The following is a 22,583-nucleotide window of genomic DNA, read 5'->3' as shown; positions in this document are numbered from 1 at the left end:
ATGCCAAAAGTCCATTCATCCTTTAGTGTCTCTCTTTTGCCTAGTGAGAACACTAGAATATCACAAAGTGTCGTTGGTTCTCTGGGGATTTAGAATGCTGAATGCATTTTCCGGTCACGGTCATCAAAATATTCATTTGTGACCTGCTGTTCCCTGAGAAATACAACCCAATCGTGCTTTTTCTGTAATTCATTTTATTTTGCATACAGGTCAATATGTAATTGAGGGACTTTTGAAGTCATGTCTTTACAAATTCCATAATTATTTATTTATGGAAACAATCACTTAATAATAAAAAATGACTGGATATCACTAAAATGTCAACCAAATAAACGTCCCAATTTAATAACAACCACCTTCTAATTCGCTAAACAATAATAAATCGAGCTTATTCAGAAATAGTTTGTTTTCTTTTTATTAAGATGAGATAATCATGACAGATATTTCTTTCTTGGCAATATGTCAAATTTTAGATGGAAAATAACAAATTGCATCTGTGTCAGAGAAATCACTTCCAACTAAGTTCCCCATTCCAAAAACACCTCTGAAGGAAGTGTGTTAATTCCAGATCACATGACCTGCTCCACATGATGTCATTTCCTCCTGAAGAAAAGACTGGCCAGACTCCAAGGCTTTCTGACTTATTTAATATAAAGTAGTGTGTGAGTCAAGAGTGGATTTATGGCATGTCAACAGGTTTACTACAATATCTTTAGAAATAACTTTCAATTTCAATTTTTCTCTATTGTATATATAATATTTCGAAGAATCTTTGTGTAAAAATGCCATGTGGTGTTTGATTATAGGCGGCCATGTTGATTTTAGGCCTGAAAACAGCAAAAATGTCAACTATGATACCTTTCAGCTATGTTACAAAAAGTCACGCAACTATATATTGACCCAGGTTCTGTTTCAGTTTTGCATTTTTCGGCAGTTTGGATCATTTGTTTCCAGAGTGTTCAAAGTAGGTTTCATCCCTGTAGCCTCTGAGAGTCTGTGCTCTAAATCTGATAAACCCACAGCTGAATGTAAATCATACAGACGTGGACTAGCAAAAACATGCACAGATTCTCATTTCAAATACATAAAACAGAAGATTTTTAAAAATTATATCTATACAGCTTTTAATAACAATAATATGACATGTTTGGGATGGTTGTCCCAAACATGGGAACCACAAAAAAATATTCTTCTACATAAAATCTCTGCCAAAAAAAATAGTAGTTATTAGATGTAATACTGTTCTACGAGTACCTCTGTAGCCCTCTGATGAGCTTCACTACTAGTTGTGTGGTCATATTTGACATGGTCACCATTTGGCTCCTCCCCTGCTCACATGTTCCATATTCCTAAAAGCATCAGAAAGCTGTGTTTAATCAAATTCACATTTATGTAGTTTAACTTCAGCAGAAGAGTGGCTGTGCTGAACGAGGCATAAACATTACAGAGGTGGAAAAAAGGGGGCTTAAAAAACCATATGAAACATGTTTAACCCTCCTGTTGTCCTCATTTACAGACACCAAAAATATTGTTTCCTTGTCTGAAAAAAAAAACTAAAAATTCAGCAAAAAAAAAATCCCGAAGTTTTTGAAAATTTGCAAAAACCTTCAGGTAGAAAATTCCAATAATTCCTTAAAAGTTTCCCTTAGAAGTTTTGTTTTAAAAAAATTTCCCAAATTGGGCAAGAAAATTCTTAAATTTCAATATTTAAAAAAAAAAAAAAAAAAAAAGAGTAAAAATCTTCCAAAAAATTCCTAAAAATCTAAAGTGATTACATATATATCAGTGAAACTTCTGATATTTTCTTTAAGAACATTCACATAAAAATCAACCAAAATCCAATGAAATTTGCTGGATTTTGGTTGATTTTTCACAAGGGTTAAAAATGGATATAGCTTTAGAAACACGACCAAGAGATTCCTAGTTTGAGTTGCTGCATGAAAATGCAACCAATGTACCAAATAAAGACATGCTATGGTAGTTTCTGGTGACACACAAACAGTGAAAATGCTTCTGTGGATTATGTTTTTCCCACTAATCCACAACAAATAAAGGTCACACACAGTGCTAAGGGTAAAACAAGAGAATGATTTATTCTTTGCTCTGTTCTACAAAACTTTATTACAACATAAAGCTGACGAACAAAACTGTGTCTGCCGGAAAACAAAGGTTCCTCTCAGAAAAATGTGGACAGCAATCACAGGAGTGAAAACATGTACAGTACCGACTGACTGTTGCTTTACGGTTGACTTTGGAGTTGTAGGATTCTTTGACAAAACGTGTCACAATAAAAACAGACATTTCTACTGGATACTTTGAGAGTGTCTTGAAGACTTTAGCACCATTTTGTTAAAAGGTTCTTGATGTGACAAAAACCACAAAGAGAACTGTTATTAATGTAGATTTAGAGTTCGCACAGTTCTTTCTTTAATCAGCTACGTTTTATCACTCACTGCATTAAACATTTAAAACCAAAAACAGTAGAAAATATTTAAAAAAGGACAAGAAATAGGAATGTTTGACTCCCCGTTTGTGCGCTCAGTCTCATTCTGATTGACCGATAGGAAGCTTCAGTTTGTGTCTTTATGCTTCTGTGGTTGATTTTGTCCTGTTTGAGCGTTCATTGGTAAAAGCACTGGATTTATTTTTACACCGTGTTGTGTTACAGTAATAGAGTTGAAGAAAACAAGACAAGACAAGCATGGCTGACATTTAAAACTTGATGTCCCAGTACTGTGGCGTCTCTTTAGTGGCCTCGAAGTCGTCTTCAGCTGCTGCAAAGTTGCCATCGGTTGGCGACGTCACTTCAGGGTGCTGCGTTGGTCCTCCAGCCTCTGAATGGAGGAAAATAAAGTGGTGGTACGCATAGGATTTTGATCATGTAAAATGCTTTCTAGAGCAGAATTTGTGTCTTTAGTTTTAGTTTATATACATCTTCTCCCAATCTAATAATCAGTTCATATAAGAGACAAAGTGAAAGGAGGTTATTGACATTTAAAAGTACATTTAATGAAGGTTTTTATGGAATATAAAATTTTTTTTTTCTTACCAGGGAAGCACAGGATCTGGGGCCTCTCCCAAATGCCTCCTGAGAGACACCTGATCAGAGGGTTTAGTCTTTGCTGGAAACCATCTGCACAGTGATAACGCACGACCGCATTGGTCTCATATCTCTGTCGAGTTTTTCCGAATATGGAGGCATTTCGGATCTTTGGTGGTGGACCACAGAAGGCTGTAGGAAGAGTTAAGATAAGGTAAGATAACTTAAGGCAAGACAAGATAACACAAGACAAGATAAGACAAGATAAGATAAGAGAATATAAGATAACACAAGACAAGACAAGATAACACAAGACAAGATAAGACAAGATAGGGTCAGGTAAGATAAGACGAGATAAGACAAGACAAGACAACACAAGGCAAGACAAGATAACATAAGACGAAATAAGATAACACAAGTCAAGATAACACAAGACAAGACAAGACAACACAAGGCAAGACAAGAAAAGACAACACAAGGCAAAACAAGACAAGAAAGAAAAGACAAGACAGCACAAGCCAAGACAAGACAACACAAGGCAAGACAAGACAAGACAAGACAAGACAAGACAAGACAAGACAAGACAAGACGACAAGACAAGACAACACAAGATAAACCTTTAATATTCCCACAGTGGGAATTTGCAGCATAAGACCAGCAAAGTTGATAATGCAAAAAAAAAAAAAGATAAACATTGGTAGAAAAATTAAAATTAACAAAAAATAAACATAAGTACTGTTGATATTGTACAGATTTCTTTGAAAGGGGATTATTCTATATGTAGAAAGACACTGACATCAAAAAATCTTCCATGAATAGAAAATACTGAAATTAATACTCTGATGTGTTGCGTAGATTCCGTGAATATTGCACAGATTATTTCAAGAGGCATATTCATGAGACACTGGTTTAAATGCATTGATTTTAAATATCTTTTTTTAAATGCATGGTCTACAGGGAGCAGTACTGTTTATAAAGTCTGAAGTAAGACACTTGAGGAGAAATCATTCGTATAAATTTTTTAAGTACGATGATTAAAACAACCACATGACACAGGTAAACCCATACTACAATAAAGAACTGTCAATGATGTGCGTTCACTCTCATTACTGTTACTCACTGGTGCCCTTCTTGCAGGTGTATGCGAGGTGATAGTTGCAGGGAACATCACTCCAGCGTCCGTCATCATGCCAAACCATCACCACACAGTCTTCTCCGGAGAGGAAGTAGCTGTCTGGCTGCCCTCTGTACCAGTTCTCATATAGCTGCAAACACGGAGACAAAATATATGTTCTGTATAGATTAAAGTGCTATCAAGGAAATGACAATCAAAACACAATGTATGGAATTCTTTATAGATTGGGTACAACTCTGTAATGTTTGTTGTTGCTACTGTCTTTGATTAAATATCAAATGAAATAGCACAAAAAAAACAAAACATGATATTCTAGTTAACCTGGTGCAGGTTCTCTGAAGGTTAACAAATGACTATCAAACACCATGAGAACCATGGCTGAAATCTAGTGAATTAAGTAAAAGTGCAAGAATAAAAGTCATATACACTGCCTGTCCAAAAAAATGTTGCACATTCTAATATTTCATTGGAACACCTTTAGCTTTGAGTACGGCACTCATTCGCTTCGATAAGCTTCTGCAATGTCACAGCATTTATTTCTGTCCAGAGTTGGATTAATTTTCTACCAAGATCTTGTATGGATGATGGGAGAGTTGGACCGCAGCATAAAGTTTTCTCCAGAACATCCCAAAGGTTCTCAGTGGGGCTGAGGTCTGGACTCTGTGGAGGACAATCCATCTCATGCTCCCTGATCCACTCATTCTCAATGTGACCCCATGAATCCTGGCATCGTCATCTTGGAACATGTCTATGAACATCAGGGAAGAAAAACTGCTTTGATGGAAAGACCTGATCATTCAGTATATTCAGGTAGTCAGCTGACCTCATTCTTTGGGAACATAACGTTGCTGAACCTGACCAACCCCAGATCATAACTCTAACCTCCACAGGCTGGTAGACACTAGACATGATGAGTTCATCACTTCATCTGCCTCTCTTCTTACCCTGATGCTCCCATCACTTTGGAACAGGGTCAATCTGGACTCATCCAACCACATGACCTTCTTCCATTGCTCCAGAGTCTAATCTTTATGCTATCTAGCAAACTGAAGTCTTTTTTTCTGATTAGCCTCAATGATCAGTGGTTTTCTTAGAGCTACACAGATGTTTAGTCCCAATCCTTTGAGTTCCCTTTGCACTGTGCATGTGGAAATGCTCTTACCTTCACTATTAAACATAGCTGTGAGTTCTATTGTTGATTTCCTACGATCATCTAAGAGTTTGTTCCGACCACATTTGTTCCTCTAAGATGATGGTTCTCCACTATCCTTCAGGTTTTAATAATGCGTTGGACGGTTCTTAACCTGATTGTAGTAGTTTCAGAAATCTCCTTAGTTTTTTTCTTTGCTTGATGCAGGCATTAACATCCTTTCCATGACCACAGGATCTGTCTTCCAACATGGTTGTTTCAGAAATGAGAAGCTCCTCACTGCATCAGCTAGGGTTAAAGAAGTTGTTGCAATTGAAACGTATTCATCACTGCAGTAATTATCCAATGGAAGGCTCTTGCCTATTTGCTTAGTTAAACCCAGGTAGCGACTCTTTTTTTGGACAGTCAGTGTATTTCATTATGTTCTTAAAATTTTCCATGATAAACCTGGTTTGACATCATTCTTTAACGGTAAGCAGAGTTTTTTTTCTGTACATCTGTGCACTAATTGTGTTTCTAATATTCCCCACCAGTGGGTTGCCATCAGACCACTGGAAATCGTCCTCAATGGTTTTATCATTCAGACCCGTCCACTGGTATTCTTTGTAGTTGCCTGAAAGTGAGGATCATAAAATTCAGACCCCAGGAAACAACAAATGGAAAACAAAAAATCTTGCATTTAAGTGTAAACCTACTGTTGATGTAATTCTGTTCTTCGGGGGTCATGATGGACACCAGATGAGCTCCCATCATGCGACAGTGCTGCTCTGCAACCTCCCAGCTCAGACGCTGGCTGAAGTGTCGATAGCAGAAACCGTGAAACTTGTCCCAGCCTGGTTCACATTGCTCCAGGTCTGAAAACATCACAGAGGAGGAGGCAGAACAAACAAACAGTCTCCAGATGTTTCCGCAAGTTTTTATGCTGCATAAATTCATGGTTAGTCCACTTGTTTGCTGGGAGTTGATTAGAGCAAAACATACAGCCTTTAAAATGTCATTTTCACATCTAAACAAGTTGCATTTACCAGCTCATTTGAAACATTGGCGTGTGAGGGAAGAAGGAATTTTCCATCCTACTGACTGCAACCTTAAAGCAACCGCTGTTGTGTTTTATGAAGCATCTATTTACTTCCTATCTTGTTTCACAGACAGAAAAGAAGCACAATAAAGAAAGCAGAGAGCTCACCTCTCTGACAGAAATCTCCTCCATATGTTGGCAAACAAAGACATTTAATCTGCCCTCCTCGGTCAGTGCAGGTGCCTCCATTAAGACAGGGGTCGTCCTCACAGGGATCTACAACACAACAGAAGGCCGCTTCACATTATCCTGCAGCTGAAACCGCATATGAATTAAATTAGTGCATTAAAAGATTTTTAAAATAAGGATTAATGTTCAAATCATCTGTGTGAACCACTTGGTGAAACCTCTATTTTTAAAAAAAGAACAGCAGGCTCCATAAGGACCAACAGATGGCAGCAGAGGACAAACTTCACTGTGTCAAATGAGGACAAACTCCTCATCCTCTTCTGTCCTCCACTTCTTCTTCTTCTTCTTCCTCTTCTTCGTAGTCACAATATGAGGTTCTGACTGTTTGAAAAAGGCCCACAAGTCTGTCCAGATCATTTTTGCCTGATTTCCAAAGGTGTTCCAAAATTACAACCATTCCGTTTTGCTACTTAGAAATGCAATAACAATGATAATCAACAAGTCATGTTGTGATCTGCTGCTCTTTGTCAAAGAAATTGTTCACTTTGGTGATCACTTATCATCTTAGACTGTATATATAAAAAAATGAGAGCAACCACTGCAAAGCTTGAAGCTGTGAATCTGACATTTAACCACCTTAATCTTGGTATTTTGAAACAATTGAAGGGATCTGACTGAGAACAAAATGCATCACTGACAATGTAGTGACCTGTCAATCACAATGTAGCTTTTTCCTAAATCATCTCCTGCTTTATCATTTATTTTACTCTAAATCGAACCATGATTTACAAAATGCACATCATGCTTTATTGAAGAAGACTTCCAACTACAAAATTTGACCCAAAACGTATTTTACTGAGGGTAAAAAAATCAAATGAGAAAATAGGTACATTTTCTCATAGATTTCTATGCAATCTGACCTCTTCATACAACCAGAGGAGTCGCCCCCTGCTGACTGTTAGTAAAAATGCAGGTTTAAGTCACTTTTTAGACTTGTAGGCTGTCTACCTTTCACATACAGTTTATGGTTACTACACTATATCAAGCATGTTGATAAAGGCTGCAGGTGTTGATTTGTTCCTATGAAATATCATCTGATGAGACAAAATAGTATCTCACCCTGTAAGTAACAAACAAATACCCGTTTCTATTTATTTCTTCCTCTAAAAGCCTTTAAAAAGCTCAAATATGACCATATTTTACTGTCTGACTACAGCTGCTGATGGTCATTTTAAAGTCTGTCAGAATAGATCTGACAAATCAGTATACTCTTAATGTAATTTCCCATCAAATGTTTACTGAAATGTGTGAGATTGATCTATTTGTACATTTTCCTGGATGATTCACTGCACAAGCAAAACATCTCTTGGCTTCACTATCACAGGATAGTTTCGTTGTTTAAAGTCCTGTGGGAAAAACAGTGGTTTGAGTTTCATTTTAATTTTCTAAATTTGTAAAAAAGAAGGTAAAATGAAGACATGTGCGCCTGAGCTGAAATTAAACATTTTAAGAGTGGATTTGGTTTATTTGCTTCCTTTGACACCCTATAAACAAGACCTATGTGTTGTCTGTCATTATACCATCACTGACACACTGGAAAACCTCTCCGCAGGTCAGTGTGTGAGTACGAAAGGTAACAGCTGTTTAACATGAGTCAAATGAGAATCAGATGCACTCAAAGTAAAACCATCATTCAGTTTTGCTGAAGAATACACAACTGACATATGGAAGACCACTAAAAAGTAAACGTTGTGCTGTGATCCATGTTGCCGTCTCTACAGTAATCAAAGATTTGTTTCATTTGCAGTTCAACAGAAATCCTGTTTCAATTCCGATCCCTGACTGTGAGGATGTTTCCCTTCCTTTTATAAAGTAATAAATAGGTGATAATGTGAGGTTAGTAATATGAATTTCTTTTCCATTCTCTGCCTTCTGCTCTATAAGCTGCTTTGGGTAAATCGTTATTCAGAAATAGGTCCATATATAAAGATCATTGCCAAATTAAGGCTTAGTGAAGGAGCTGAAATGAGGAAATTAAAAACAGGAAGTGGTTCTGCATGCTCTGACCTGTGCTTTACTTTTATATTGAGGCAAACTTTTTGCATGCTTGAGGAATGTTCTCTAAAGTGCAGATTAAAAATGCATATTATGGTTTTCATCACCGTATATGCAACACTCTATAACAATTAAAAAACACGTTTGAAAGTGTTTGGATTATTTTTAGCTTGTTACTAGGTTTAAGTTTCATGATATACAGGATGCCCTTCAGGTAAATATTTTTTTCCTACATCAAATAAAATCAGGATCCCAAGATTCAAAATGTTCAACTGATCATTACATGTTCAATAATTGTGTATTCTTTTTTCAATAGATTAAAAAGCAGTTTGTCCTAGAATATATGTGAAATTCTCTTGTATTTTTTCATACTGAGGTCAAAAAAGCAGCAGTTTGTTTTCTTTCTTTTTTTTGACACAGCAATGCTGAAGCTATGGAAGCCAATTTCTACAAATAAATGACAAAAATAAAATGAAAAGTTGCTTGCATAAAAGCTAAGTACTAAAACATAATTAACTATGAGAATTTTGTAAATGGTTTTTGTATTTTTTTTTTGCTTTTTTTTTTGGCAGAAATGGGCTTCCATACAATGCATCTGTGTCCTCAGCTGAACTACGAAAATGCAAAAACTAAAGCACAGGTTCACAAAAAAAATGCAAAAAAATCCAAACACATTCATCAACTAATAGTGAGACCAGAAACGAATATAGATTAGTTGCTTTTATCAGTATTAGACCTAAAAACACAATACAAATCTTGAACAATCATGGTTGATCCATCATGAACAACAGACCATGAGTATGAAACATTAATGGACATTTCAAAATATGTTGCTAAATGCTACCAACCACAACAAATGAATGCTGAACATATTTTGTGCTTGTACACATAATAATAATAATCTGTGCTTCTGGTGCTAGACTAACTAAAATAGCAGTAAAAGTCCAAAGAAAAACCGAGTAAAGAAAACAGTTAACACTTAAATGTAAAGCATTACTGCAGTTGCATTGGTCAGTGCTGTTACATTCAACATGATTGCTGCTACATTCCAGAGAAAGATCAAGTCCCTTATGGAGTTACTTCCAGATTCTGTGAGCTTTGACAGTTAGCAGGAAGAAAACTATTTAGAGAGACTAATTTGTACTTTTTAGTGTTTTTGCTGCAGAGATGAATTATTTAAAAATCAAATCTAATGGTCAACACACTGAGATAAGCTTCACTGAGGCTGCAAGTCTCACAGGAAATCGTTCATTCATTCATTCAAACATACCAGCATATTACAGTACTTCACAGAAGTCAATCTTTGGATGAGGAAGGAAAAAATGTCATGCACAACAAGCCTGAACTGTAGACAAATGTCGAATGGGAGCTGTCCCAATGTGAGTATCTCGGAGGGTAGAGGTGAGGAGTGTTTGAAGGTGAAGCGGGAGGAGTCAGACAACAGGTGGGAAGTCATTTGGAAAAGCAGGAGGGATGTTTTACAGAAAAAATGGAGCAAAGGCAGGTTTGGGCAGAGGACAGACCAGGGATTTTAGTGCGTCATTGCGTCGAGTAGGAAGAGGACGGTTAGGCTGATGAGAGTGGCTTTAACATTACCTGAAGCTTTCCCTGCACCGCCCACAGCTGCCCTCTCGTTGGGCAAGATGAGCAGGGTGGGCGGCTGGGTGAGACTCATCTCAACATCCAGCAGATCGTGATCCACCAGTGGGATCTCATGGAGGACTCTGGGTGTGGTGGTGGCCGGGCTCCAGGTGCGTCTGGACCAGTGTGTGGTGGTGGATGTGGCGGTGGTGGTCGTCTTTACGGTGGCGGCGGTTGATTTGGTTCTCTGGGACGGATCTGAAGCTGCTGTGGAGGACGTTTCATGGCTGTACTCGAGCTCATTCAGAGATTCTTGGGGTCCAGCTGTGGTGGACAGCATAGCCCACTGAGACGTTTGAGAGTTCAGAGGTGAGATGGTGAAGGCCTCAAGAGCTGGAGGAACATTTGCTTCTTTCTCAAGAGTCGCGGAAATGTTGGCTTCTTCCTCAAGGGTTGGAGCAATGTTATCTTCTTCCTCAAGGGTTGGGACAACATTGTCTTCTTCCTCAAGGGTTGGAGGAACATTATCTTCTTCCTCACGGGTTGGAGGAACATTGTCTTCTTCCTCAAGGGGTGGAGGAACATTGTCTTCTTCCTCAAGGGTTGGAGGAACATTGTCTTCTTCCTCAAGGGTTGGAGGAACATTGTCTTCTTCCTCAAGGGTTGGAGGAACATTATCTTCTTCCTCAAGTGTTGAGGCAACATTATTTTCCTTTTCGAGGTTTGGGCGAACGTTAACTTCATCTTCAGTGGTTGGGGCAACATTATGTTCATCCTCAACTGTTTGAGCAACATTAACTTCTCCTTCAAGGGAAACTGATGGGGAAAGAACTTCCTCTTCAAGTGTTGAAGAAACATTTCCCTCTTCTTCAAGGACAAGAGTTGGGGAAACTTTGACTCCTTCTTCCATTGTAAAGGAACCATTGGCTTCCCCCTCAACAGTTGGGGAAACTTTGATCTCTTCTTCCACATTCAGTTCAAATTTAATATCTTCTCGAAGGGTGCTAGTAACTGTACCAGGTTCATGCCCACTTGCCTCTTCGTAAACGGTGGTCACAGAATCCAAATACACTCTGTAATCTGCCGTATGATATCCTGCTGTGGCAGAAGGTGAACGAGAGGCATTCAAGACCTCCGGAGACTCAGTTGTTGCTAAACTTACTCCAGAAACTAGCTGGTCTGCGGACGTTGTGTGCAGCTGTTTTTCCTCACTTTCCATGGTGAATGTGTCTTCAGCTTCTAAGCTTGTGCTTCCCTCTTGTCTAGAAATGGACTCCCACAGCTGTGACGCTGTGGAAAAGATATCAATGCCCAGTTTTTCAGAATGGTGAGGCCCAGTTGAGAGGGTTGGATCTGGAGATGTGGTCCGAGGTTCAGAAGAAGCGCTGCTAGCTGAAGCAGAAGGAGATGGGTGAGTGGTGAAGCTGGAGGTAGAAGAATCTGTTGTAGACATGACGCTGACTGCTGCCACATCAAGGTCGCTCTCTGGAAAAGAGCATATAACTTTTTAAAGAGTTGAATACACATATTTAAAGAACAACAGGAATCGATTGCTCCATTGATAGAGTTAGATAAGTAGACACATACTACTATCATAGCTCTAAATATGGAGCTACATCCAGCGTTTATCTTAGCTAAGCAAAAAGACTGGAAATGAAGGAACAGCTAACGCTGTTCTTAAGGCTGCTATATAAATAAAGCTATTATTATTTTTGTTATTATTATTATTATTATTATTATTATTATTATTGTAAGAGCTTGACATACCTTGAAGCATATCTCCTGATCCATCCATGTGGGCCCACAGTGAGGTGACTGCATCGATGGTAGATTGGTCAGTTTGGGCTGGTTGTGTGAGAAGAGCTCCTTCTTCTATTGAAGCCTGAGTTGTGAGGAGTGTTATCTGCACATCGTCTTCTGCTGCTGCCTGCTCCAGCTTCACCTGCACCACGGCGTCAGAGGTCACCTCCCAGAAACTCTCCTCCTGAGTGTAGTTGCTCTCCGTCTCGCTGTAATTAGCTTGTGATGCGTTCAAATTAAACTCGGCCTCTTGCATCTCTTTCAGCTCCTCCGCTTGCAGCATTTTCTCGTCTTCGCTGGGGTCTTGAACTGTCTGGTTCTGTGTCTGAGGTTCCGCTGTGGTTTCTTCAAGCTCTAACTGATGGAAGGTGAAGCTCGTGTTCTGGTGGGGATCCGTCACGTCTGTGCTGCTGATCGTGCCGTTCATCAGAGTTGAGTCGTGGCTCACTTCTGTGGGAGATGAAGTTCCACCTGATGGCTGAAGGACGTCCAGCATAGACGTGGTGTTGAGGGGAGACTCTGTCGTGTCTGATATGACTGTTGGATGAGTGTCGACGAGGTTTTCTTCAGTAGACGAAGGAACAGAGAAAAAGGGCAACGATTCGAGCACACTCTGGGCCTCTCGCTCCACGTGTTCTGTTTGTTGGTTCATTTGAAGTTCCTGATCTTTTTCCAGCAGAATAACAACATTTTGTCTGATGTCTTCCGCTTCTGTGGCCATGTAGTCCATTGGTGAGTCAGTAGAAGCATTTCTGTTTTCTGTGGAATACAGGCAAGTAGTTAAAAATACAGTTTAAGAAAAGGTAAAGTAGTTATAAAAAGTAATATGGAAGTTGCTTTTACCTTATAGAAATCTGACATGAAAAAGGGATTTTTGCATTTTGGCATGTGTAGCATAAGATGTTTTGTATGTATGGTATGTTGTGTTTTTCTTTTTCCTCTTTAGAATTTTCCCTTCTCCTTTTAAATAGTGTTTTCATTGTTACTTTTGAAGCATTTTTGTCTCCTTGTTTGTTTATTTGTTTATTTATACACCTACACTACCAGTCAAAAGTTTGGACACACCTTCTCATTTAATGGTTTTTCTTTATTTTCATGACTATTTACATTGTAGATTCTCACTGAAGGCATCAAAACTATGAATGAACACATATGGAATTATGCAGTAAACAAAAAAGTGTGAAATAAGTCCAAATATGTTTTATGTTTTAGATTCTTCAAAATAGCCACCCTTTGCTCTGATTACACTTTTTCGTTTACTACATAATTCCATATGTGTTCATTCATAGTTTTGATGCCTTCAGTAAGAATTTACAATGGCAATAGTCATGAAAACAAAGAAAAACCATTAAATGAGAAGATGTGTCCAAACTTTTGACTGGTAGTGTACTATACTTCTGACTTGATGCACTTCACTGTTTTGCACTTGAATAACTTTGCATTCAGTTTTGTTGTAAATATGTAATGACAAATAAAAATATTCTATTCTATTCTATTCTATTCTACAACTTGCATTCATACCCATTGCATTTTTGACATGTAACTGTAATTCTGTTTTATATGAATACATTTTTTAGAGCTAAATTCTGACCTTTGAAACAGTAAACGTCGTGCAGGCTGGTCGGTTCTGGGAAACCCGTTTGGTTGCTGAAGCGGTAGATGGTTTTCACGCCGGCCTGGACCCCTCCACAGCGCTCTCTAGGGGTTATTATGGGGTAGCGCACGCTGCCGTCAGACAGCCATCCGGGACTGCATCGGTCCAGTCCTTCACTCCAGGCCAAGTACAGCTGAGCTGTTGTAGCCAGTTCTGCTCCTGCAGCTCTGCAGTACAACTGAGCTTCACTGAACGATATCTGCAGTGGGATGGAGTCATGGAACACCTCCCCTGCAAATAAAACACATCATTATCTTATCTTACTGTTTGTACAATATGCTGGATGTGTCTGAGCTAGATTATTAGGTTTATCATGATTATGTGTAGCTATAGTGGAGTGACTCATATTATTAGTCAGTCATCTGTATACAGTAAGTGACATATAAGTTACATAATACAAAGATAACACAATATGTTGAGGTAAATAGAAAAACTATCAAGGGTTACTCCATCTCAAATCATCAGAGGCATTCTGCTTATCATCTCTGATTTGCTAGAAACCTTTTTTATCATAAATTATAGATATTACAAATGGTGATTAATATACGTCATAGTATATATCTAAAATTGTAGCACCATTTTTTTGTCAACATGTATCAAAGATGGGACTTTTCATGGCCGCTTCAATTTTTAAAAATATTTCAACTCACTCGTAATAAAAGAATATCTGATCTACTTATCCTGTTTTGCAGATTCTGGTTCAATGACATGAAGAGAAATAACTAAAAAAAACTAAAACTTTTCAGGCTTCTATCTTAAATAGTTCCTGAGATATTGTCATTTAAACATAGCTTGAGATTTAACAGTGCAGAAAAAGTGGTAAAAGTGGGTTGATGGGCTTTTTAAAAAAAAAAAAAATTGTCTCGTAAAATATTTGACAAATCAAGCTGAAATTTCACAAATATCTTTATATTTGCTATATCATTATTTTTATGCTATAAAATTTTAGGCAAATCAGAGATGATGAAACAGAAATTGTTCCAAAAGTGATTATTTTTGAAACGCAAAATGGCATATTATATATATATATATTATATATATATAGCAAAAATATCTCAAGAAATGTAAACTCTTGAGATAAATAGTGGCAGATTTTACTGTAGTTTTTAAATTCTTACATAGTGACAGAAGCACTAAGCTACACAAATCTAATCTGTATTTAGTGACAGTAATGATCACAGTGTTAGAATTCATACCATCAATTTGTTCCACATAACAGTAAACATCAAACAGATCATCTGGATCCATCGTCCCGTAGTTTCTCACTCCTGGCTGCCCGTCCATGTCTCCATAGCAACCTTCACGGGGTACCTGGATTGGATACCTGCAAAAAAAAAAACAATCAGCATTCTTCACATGACGGTAAACTTTTAAACTATTGGTGTGGTTTGAGCAGGTGATGATACCTGACGGACTGATCTGCCAGCCAGCCTGCGTCACACTGTTCGTATCCGTCATAATAAGACGCCAGCAGCTGGTCAGGAGTTGCGATTCGAGCCCCGATGGCTTCACAAGCTGTCCGGGCCTGATGGAAGGAGAAGGCGTATCGACCCAGAGCGTCTCTGTAGTGGAACACCACACCTAAAAACACATATATGCATGTTCACATAAATAATAATATGATAATAATAATACCTTTATTGCGATGTAAAGTCCAAACACAGTGAAAGAGTGCAACAAAACCAGATTAAGAAAAGAAAAAGACAAGTGAAATACAAGAAAAATAGAGGGAAACCATAAACACAATGCTAAAAATAATAATAATAGTAGTACAAATAAATAAGTAAAATAAATACATGCATAAGTAAATAAATGACAGAGAAGAGAATAAAATAATGAATAAAATACATTTTAAAAACAATTAAATGATAAAAATAATGAAAATAAAAATAGTCACTGCACATAATAAACAACAATAAAAATAAAAAAATAAGACAAACAGTTAAACTATGAATAGATACAGCAAAAATACATGAATTTCTGTTCTTCCCAAGTTTTTATTTATAAAAACACTTGTGGAGCAGTGAAAGCAGCATTATGCTGACACTACATCAACACTAACTTAATATTTAGGTTAAATTTTTATCACGATTGAACGAAAAATGGTTCAATAACTAATGTTAAATCGAGAATTTGAGCTGAAACAGCTTTTTATCTAGGCTGTTTTAGTGAGTCTAGTCAGATTAAAGAAACAGAGCTCAAGGAAACTTAATTTTCTAACCATATTTTTGCCCCTGACCTTTAACTTAACATCATTTTTCAGTATCCAACGGTTGAAGCTGAATGAACAAAGTGAACTGAAGTAATTAGACAGAAAGCAAAGTACAGAAATCTGCACATATTTATCAAAATACTATCTATCTATCTGTCTGTCTGTCTGTCTGTCTGTCTGTCTGTCTGTCTGTCTGTCTATCTATCTATCTATCTATCTATCTATCTATCTATCTATCTATCTATCTATCTATCTATCTATCTATCTATCTATCTATCTATCTATCTATCTATCTATCTATCTATCTACCGCAAAAAAGAGAATAATTGCAACCTAAAAACACTGTGTAATGTCCTTTATCACTCAAAGATCCCCTAAATGTTGCATTTGATCTTCAGCGGGCTTTAATGATGATTCATGTCTTTCACTTCACTACCTTTGACTCTGAGCTGTGCGAGGTCGCTGGCGTCCTCCAGGCCCTGCTGCACCTCGCAGCGATAGTGACCCGAGTCGCTGGAGCGCAGATCTCCCAGCCACAGCGACAGGTCGTCGGGGGTCGACGTGTAGTTGAGCAGCGCCGCACGATCTCGGTACAGTTCGTTGACCTTCACCCTCTGACCTCGAGCCACCAGGATCTGCGTCTCCACCCCGCCGGACACCACCGTCCACTTGACCCGAGGGACCGCGGGAGGGGAGGAGGAGGAGGAAGAGGTGGAGGACAGAGACACCAGGCAGGGGATGGAGATGGAGCTGCCCAGTGGGGCAGAAACCACACCTGAGTGGGGGATGTTCACCTGGAGCTGCCGCACCTCATCTGCAAAAAAACCCCCAAAAAGGTAGAGACTGTGAAGGACAGAGCAGAAATATGTTGAGAAGAGTGAGTCCTGCCCTTAGTTTTAACTCTCCCGTCGTCCTGCGGGTCAAAATTGACCTGTTTTAAAGTTTTAAAAAGGTTGAAAAAAATCTATATTTTTACAGTGAAACTTCTGATGTCCACATTTTCAACATTTTGGGGAAATCTTTGAATATTTTTTGGGTGGAAAAAAAGAAATGTTAAGTATGTTTCTTTAAGAATATTCACATAAAAATCAACCAAAATCCAGCGAAATTCGCTGGATTTTGGTTGATTTTCATGTAAATGTTCTTAAAGAAAATATTAGAAGTTTTACTAATATATATCATATTTATTTGGATATTTTTAGGATTTTTAGGAAGATTTTTGCTCATTTTTTGGAAAATATTTACAAGAAATTTCTTGCTAAATTTGAGTGATTTTTTAAAATAAAAATTTGAAGGGAAACTTTGAAGGAATTATTGGAATTTTTTCCTGAAGGTTTTGCAAATTTTCAGAAATTTGGGGGATTTTTTTGCTGAATTTTTGGATTTTTTTCAGACAAGGAAACAGTATTTTTTTTGGTGCCCATAAATGAGGACAACAGGAGGGTTAAAAGCACCTTTACTTGTATTTAATGGCATATAAGAGTAAGAGATAAGGGGGGAAATAAAACATACCATATGAAGATGGAGTTTGTGTGGGAAAAGCCAGAGTGAGACTGCAAAGAAGTGGAAGAATCTGGACATGTCTGTGGAGATAAAAAAGATAAACACAGTCAAAAATAACAAAAGATATGATGTGAAACTTAAGAAAGGAAATCTTAAAGCAAATTCAGGGAGGAAAGGACACAACATTTTTTCAATTTCACAACTATTTAACCTTTAATAGAGAGATATTTCTGACACTGGAAGTAGTTTTTGTGTCGGTTCAGCAGAAAAATGCTCCACTAACCTCACAAAATTGATTTATTGGCATATTAAAGGACACAACCTGATCACCCTTGTGTTACCTTCATCGCAGCATCAAACTGCTGTGGTTTAATGTTAATGTTCTACTGGTCACACACTGCTACAAAAAAATGACTGCTTTTCTAAAAACAGTTAATTATTTAAAGAACAATTTACAGTTATTTACAGACTTTCCTTATTTTAAGTTACAGATGATAACTAGTAAAATTGCAGAAAAAAGGGGATTTATTTGCATGTTAACCTTTAAAAACTGTAAATTATGTCCACATCACAAACGTCAATTTGAGCATAAAATTACACAACTTTTTACTGAATTTATATTGGCAAAAATTATGGTAATTTTACAGAAAAATATTTTTTTTACTATTGTAATAGAGGTTCATCCTATGTTTTTAAATTACAGATAAAAACTTCACTTAAAAAACATTAATTTACATGTTGATTGTTTAAAAAAAGTTAAAAACTATAATATCTACATCACAATTTGTGCTTTTACAATGTGGGACCATTAAATTGCGCAGTTTTTTTCACTGTTTTTGCAGTTTTGAATGTTAGAGTGATTAACTTTTTACAGATTTAGTTTTTACAGTGCAATATTATTCTAAAATGGTCTCATTCTTGTCCATTTGTAATTTGTATTTTTATTATTTGCTACTTTTTCATCACATAATACAATTTAGAGATTAATCTTAGAAAGAAAAAAACAAATAAAATCTTAGAAAAAAGTCTACAATGCCAATACTTGTAATGTATATACTGGGATAGGATAACCATTCACATTACAGTGATTAAAATACATTACTGTTGACAAGTTTGGGGTCACCCAGGTAATTTCATGTTTTCCTTGAAAACTCACACTTTTATCCATGTGCTAACATAACTGCACAAGGGTTTTCTAATCATCAATGAGCCTTTCAACACCATTAGCTAACACAATGTAGCATTAGAACACAGGAGTGATGGTTGCTGGAAATGTTCCTCTGTACCTCTATGGAGATATTCCATTAAAAATCAGCTGTTTCCAGCTACAATAGTCATTTACCACATTAACAACGTCTACACTGGATTTATCATTCATTTAATGTTATCTTCATGGAAAAAAATGCTTTTTTTTCAAAAATAGGGACATTTCGAAGTGACCCCAAACTTTTGAACAGTAGTGTATATATTAGTTAAAGTTGCTCTACATAAGTTAAAATTGCTCTATATTATCTAAAGTTGCTCTACATCAGTTAAAGTTGTTCTAAATGAGTTAAAATTGCTCTAAATTAGTTAAAGTTGCTGTCCTTTAGTGAAAGTTGCTCAAAAATTAGCGAAAGTTGCTCTGTATTATTTAAAGTTGCTCTAAATGAGTTAAAATTGCTCTGTACTATTTAAAGTCGATCTATATTACTAAAGTTGCTCAATTAAAGTTGCTCCATAGTAAAGTTGCTCTACTAAGTTGATTTAATGTTATCTTCACTGAAAAAAACTGCTTTTCTTTCAAAAATAGGGACATTTCTAAGTGACCCCAACCTTTTGAACAGTAGTGTGTATAAGTTAAAGTTGATCTAAACGAGTTGAAGTTGCTCTATATTATTTAATGTTGCTCTATAATAGTTAAAGTTGCTCTGCTAAGTTCATTTAATGTTATCTTCATTGAAAAAAAATGCTTTTCTTTCAAAAATAAGAACATTTGTAAGCCCAAACTTTTGAATGGTAGTGTAGATGTTCTTAATGTTTACACTCACTAATAAATTGGGTGTAAAAAGTTTTATTGGTGTATTTGACAAGAATAATCCTCACTGATGAATAGAAAAATAAACTGTAAATCAGTCAAAGTTTGCTACAAGTCTAATTTCCTACTTGAAAAGCGAAGAAAAACAACTTAGTACATTGCTAAAGACTATTGCCTTCAAACTGACCACAGAGTTGAATCAACACCTTGCTAAAATGGAACATTATACCCTGCATGAAGCTGTAATTTACTTCAGGGCTGCTGCCATTAGACTGCATTAGTTTGCAGCTATGTGTACCTAATAAACTGGCAACAGAGTGCCACCATTACATTTAGAAATAAACCACTGCAGGCTGCCAGCTCTGCCAGAAAGATTCTTTGGTTTTAGACATAACTTTGGAACAAAAGATCTCAGCGTCAAACACACAAGTCCCACAAGATCACCAAAAAAAAGGCACCTCAGAGCTCAACCACGCAGCATAAAAGGCCAACTTCTCTGGTTTTCAAAGGGAAGCTGAGAGCACAGGCTCCCGACCACAAGCCATTCATCACCTCCGGGAGCTAATGACACAGCGTCTCAGCCCGGCGGCCTCCTGCCAGCTCCCCGTCACCAGCCTGGGCCTGTTATTAACCCAGCAGCCATGGCAGGACGTCCACGCTGACCTCACGCAACCTCCGACGAAGCTGCAAATGCTCAGCCAGCATTAAAACGCTGGTTTACAGTGACTTTTCAGGGTTGATGGAGTCTAAAAAAGCTTTTATGTTTCAGAAATGAGGCACGATTTTAACCCTCGTGTCGTCCTGTGGGTCAAACTGACCTGTTTTAAAGTTTGAAAATGTGAAGAAAATATATATATTTTCACAGTGAAAAAAAATTTTTGAACATTTTTTGGTGGCAAAAAATAGATGTTAAAAAAAAAAACATTTCTTTAAGAACATTTGGGGAAAAAATCAATTGATTTTTTTGTGAATGTTCTTCAAGAAAATATTAGAAGTTTTACTGATATATATTTAATAATTTTAGATATTTTTAGGATTTTTTTGGAAGATTTTTATTCATTTTTTGAAAATATTTACATTTTTTAAAAAAAATTTTATTTCTTGCCAAATTTGGGGATTTTTTTTAAATAAAACTTTTAAGGGAAACTTTGAAGGATGTTTTTTGGTGCCGTAAATGAGGACAACAGGAGGGTTAAGGTGTTTCTGTCTTTTTTCAGGTAATATAATCAACATCCTTCCAAGTGCAACACTATTTATGAATACTTCTTTCACTTTTCATGCTGTTAAATATTCAGATTTTATATGTAATCTTTATCCATGAAGTCAACAGAACAAACCAAAACTGATTCTAAATACATTTCCTTTTAAGAATAAATGGATTTTCACTTTCCGGTTGCAATCTGCAAAGTTTTTGTGTCTAAAAATCCAACATATGTGCACCATCAGGCATTAACCAAACTGCACTTTCAGCAGTTTTAAATTACACGTCACACAGAGAAACAACAAAAGTGCTTTTTCCAGAAATACAATACTCATTTTAGTTGTTTTCTGAGGTGTCCTGTTGTAATTTCTACCAGCTGTGAGAAGCTCCAGTTTCTTTTTCTGCCTGTTTCGAGAATAGCTGCGTTATTTTTAAAATTCTTCCAAGCGTGAACAAACCAGATAACATGAAGTATGGATGTGGGACACTGAGTATGAAAATGAGAGAGCAGCTGAATGTGACCGAGGTGCATCTGATAGGCTTCAGAAAAGACATTTGTGCTTTGCTTTAACCCTCCTGTTGTCCTCATTTACGACACCAAAAAATATTGTTCCCTTGTCTGAAAAAAATCCAAAAATTCAGCAAAAAAATTCCCCAAATTAAAAAAAAAATTGTAAAATCTTTAGGAAGAAAATTTCTTAAAAGTTTCCCTTAAAAGTTTTATTTAAAAAAAAAAAAAAAAGCCCCAAATTTGGCAAGAAATAAAAAATTAAAAAATTTAATAAAATAAAAATTGTAAATATTTTCAAAAAATGAATAAAAATCTTCCAAAAGTGATTACATATATATCAGTAAAACTTCTAATATTTTCTTTAAGAACATTCACAAAAAAATAAACCAAAATCCAGCGAAATTTGCCGGATTTTGGTTGATTTTTCCCCAAATGTTCTTAAAGAAACATTTTTTTTAACATTTCTTTTTTCCACCAAAAAATGTTCAAAAATTTCCCAAAAATGTTGAAAATGTGGACATCAGAAGTTTCACTGAGAAAATATATTTTTTTTCCACATTTTCAAACTTCAAATGGGTCAATTTTGACCCGCAGGACGACAGGAGGGTTAAACCAAGTCCAGACAAAGAAGTCTCAGATTGTTTGGCTGTTGCTGAAGCCACCAAACACAACAAAACTCTTGATGAGCAAAAAGTTGAAAGGAGTCTCTGAAGAAATCCACAGCAAAGCACAGAGGAGGGAGTCTGTCTGTGTGTCGTTTATATCAGGACAAGTTTGCTTATTTTTGACTCGTGTAGTCCCATTTTGAGCCTCAGAGCCAAACACTTCCCGGCAAATGATAACAGGAGCTGAAAAAACAGAGCAAGACGAGAGCCAGAAGTTTAACAAGCGCTAATAAAGTCGACCTTCTCTGCATCTGTATATCAAACACGCCATTCGTACGCAGCTCACTAACTTGTGTCAGATTAAATGGCCCTTCTTTGATAGCAGAAGAACTGTTGTCTGTTTCCTCGCCAGCTGGGTGGACTCCACAGAACTGGTATCACTATTAGTATTCTTGACAGGAGAACCTTCTCACAAAAAGCAAGCAGTGGGCCAAGAGGACAGCTGCACACTGTGCTTTCACTTCAGACCGACTCCCTCACAAAAGGCTTCAGGGAAAATTAAAGGACGGGGCACTGGCACGCTTGCTCGCTGTTTTCTCTTTTCTTTCTGTCTTTTCAAGGATGGAAAAGGAAGTTTTAAACCACTAAGAATCGCTCTGGACCAGGCTTTTGTACAAAACGAGCCCTGATTCAGACGCTCTAACTGTTACGACAGTGTGCCTAAACATCGGTCTGTGCATTCACACTGATGACAGAGGAGAAAATCCCGGTTCCTGCTGGTCGTTTTGTGCCGTCTTTAGATCGCATTTCCAACTGACGCCTTTGGCCCCTCGCCGTCACCAGGCGCTCTGCAGCTCTGTTCGTTTTAACGAGAGCAACAATGAAGACAAGTCAAGCTGAAATCAATGCCAC

The 22,583-nt window shown here is 37.1% G+C and overlaps 1 protein-coding gene across 2 annotated transcripts in view; it reads right to left on the bottom strand.

Annotated features, from left to right (window-relative positions):
* Positions 1-2,068: 2,068 nt before the first annotated feature.
* The window catches only part of LOC111565089 (brevican core protein-like), a 41,351-nt gene continuing 20,836 nt past the window's right edge, over positions 2,069-22,583 (bottom strand). For both annotated transcript variants that reach the window (XM_023265074.3, XM_055017937.1), the window contains 13 exons: positions 17,347-17,417; positions 16,271-16,648; positions 15,029-15,203; positions 14,819-14,946; positions 13,560-13,853; positions 11,936-12,727; positions 10,184-11,653; positions 6,512-6,619; positions 6,021-6,179; positions 5,856-5,938; positions 4,161-4,305; positions 3,050-3,232; positions 2,069-2,834 (listed from right to left, as the gene is read on the bottom strand). In XM_023265074.3, the coding sequence (XP_023120842.1) occupies positions 2,713-2,834; positions 3,050-3,232; positions 4,161-4,305; positions 5,856-5,938; positions 6,021-6,179; positions 6,512-6,619; positions 10,184-11,653; positions 11,936-12,727; positions 13,560-13,853; positions 14,819-14,946; positions 15,029-15,203; positions 16,271-16,648; positions 17,347-17,417 (4,108 nt within the window). In that variant the 3' untranslated portion in view covers positions 2,069-2,712. The remainder of the gene's footprint in view (positions 2,835-3,049; positions 3,233-4,160; positions 4,306-5,855; positions 5,939-6,020; positions 6,180-6,511; positions 6,620-10,183; positions 11,654-11,935; positions 12,728-13,559; positions 13,854-14,818; positions 14,947-15,028; positions 15,204-16,270; positions 16,649-17,346; positions 17,418-22,583) is intronic.

Source organism: Amphiprion ocellaris, chromosome 15, assembly GCF_022539595.1.
Source record: "Amphiprion ocellaris isolate individual 3 ecotype Okinawa chromosome 15, ASM2253959v1, whole genome shotgun sequence".
Lineage (NCBI taxonomy): Eukaryota > Metazoa > Chordata > Actinopteri > Pomacentridae > Amphiprion > Amphiprion ocellaris.
This window is presented reverse-complemented; position numbering and strand designations above follow the sequence as displayed.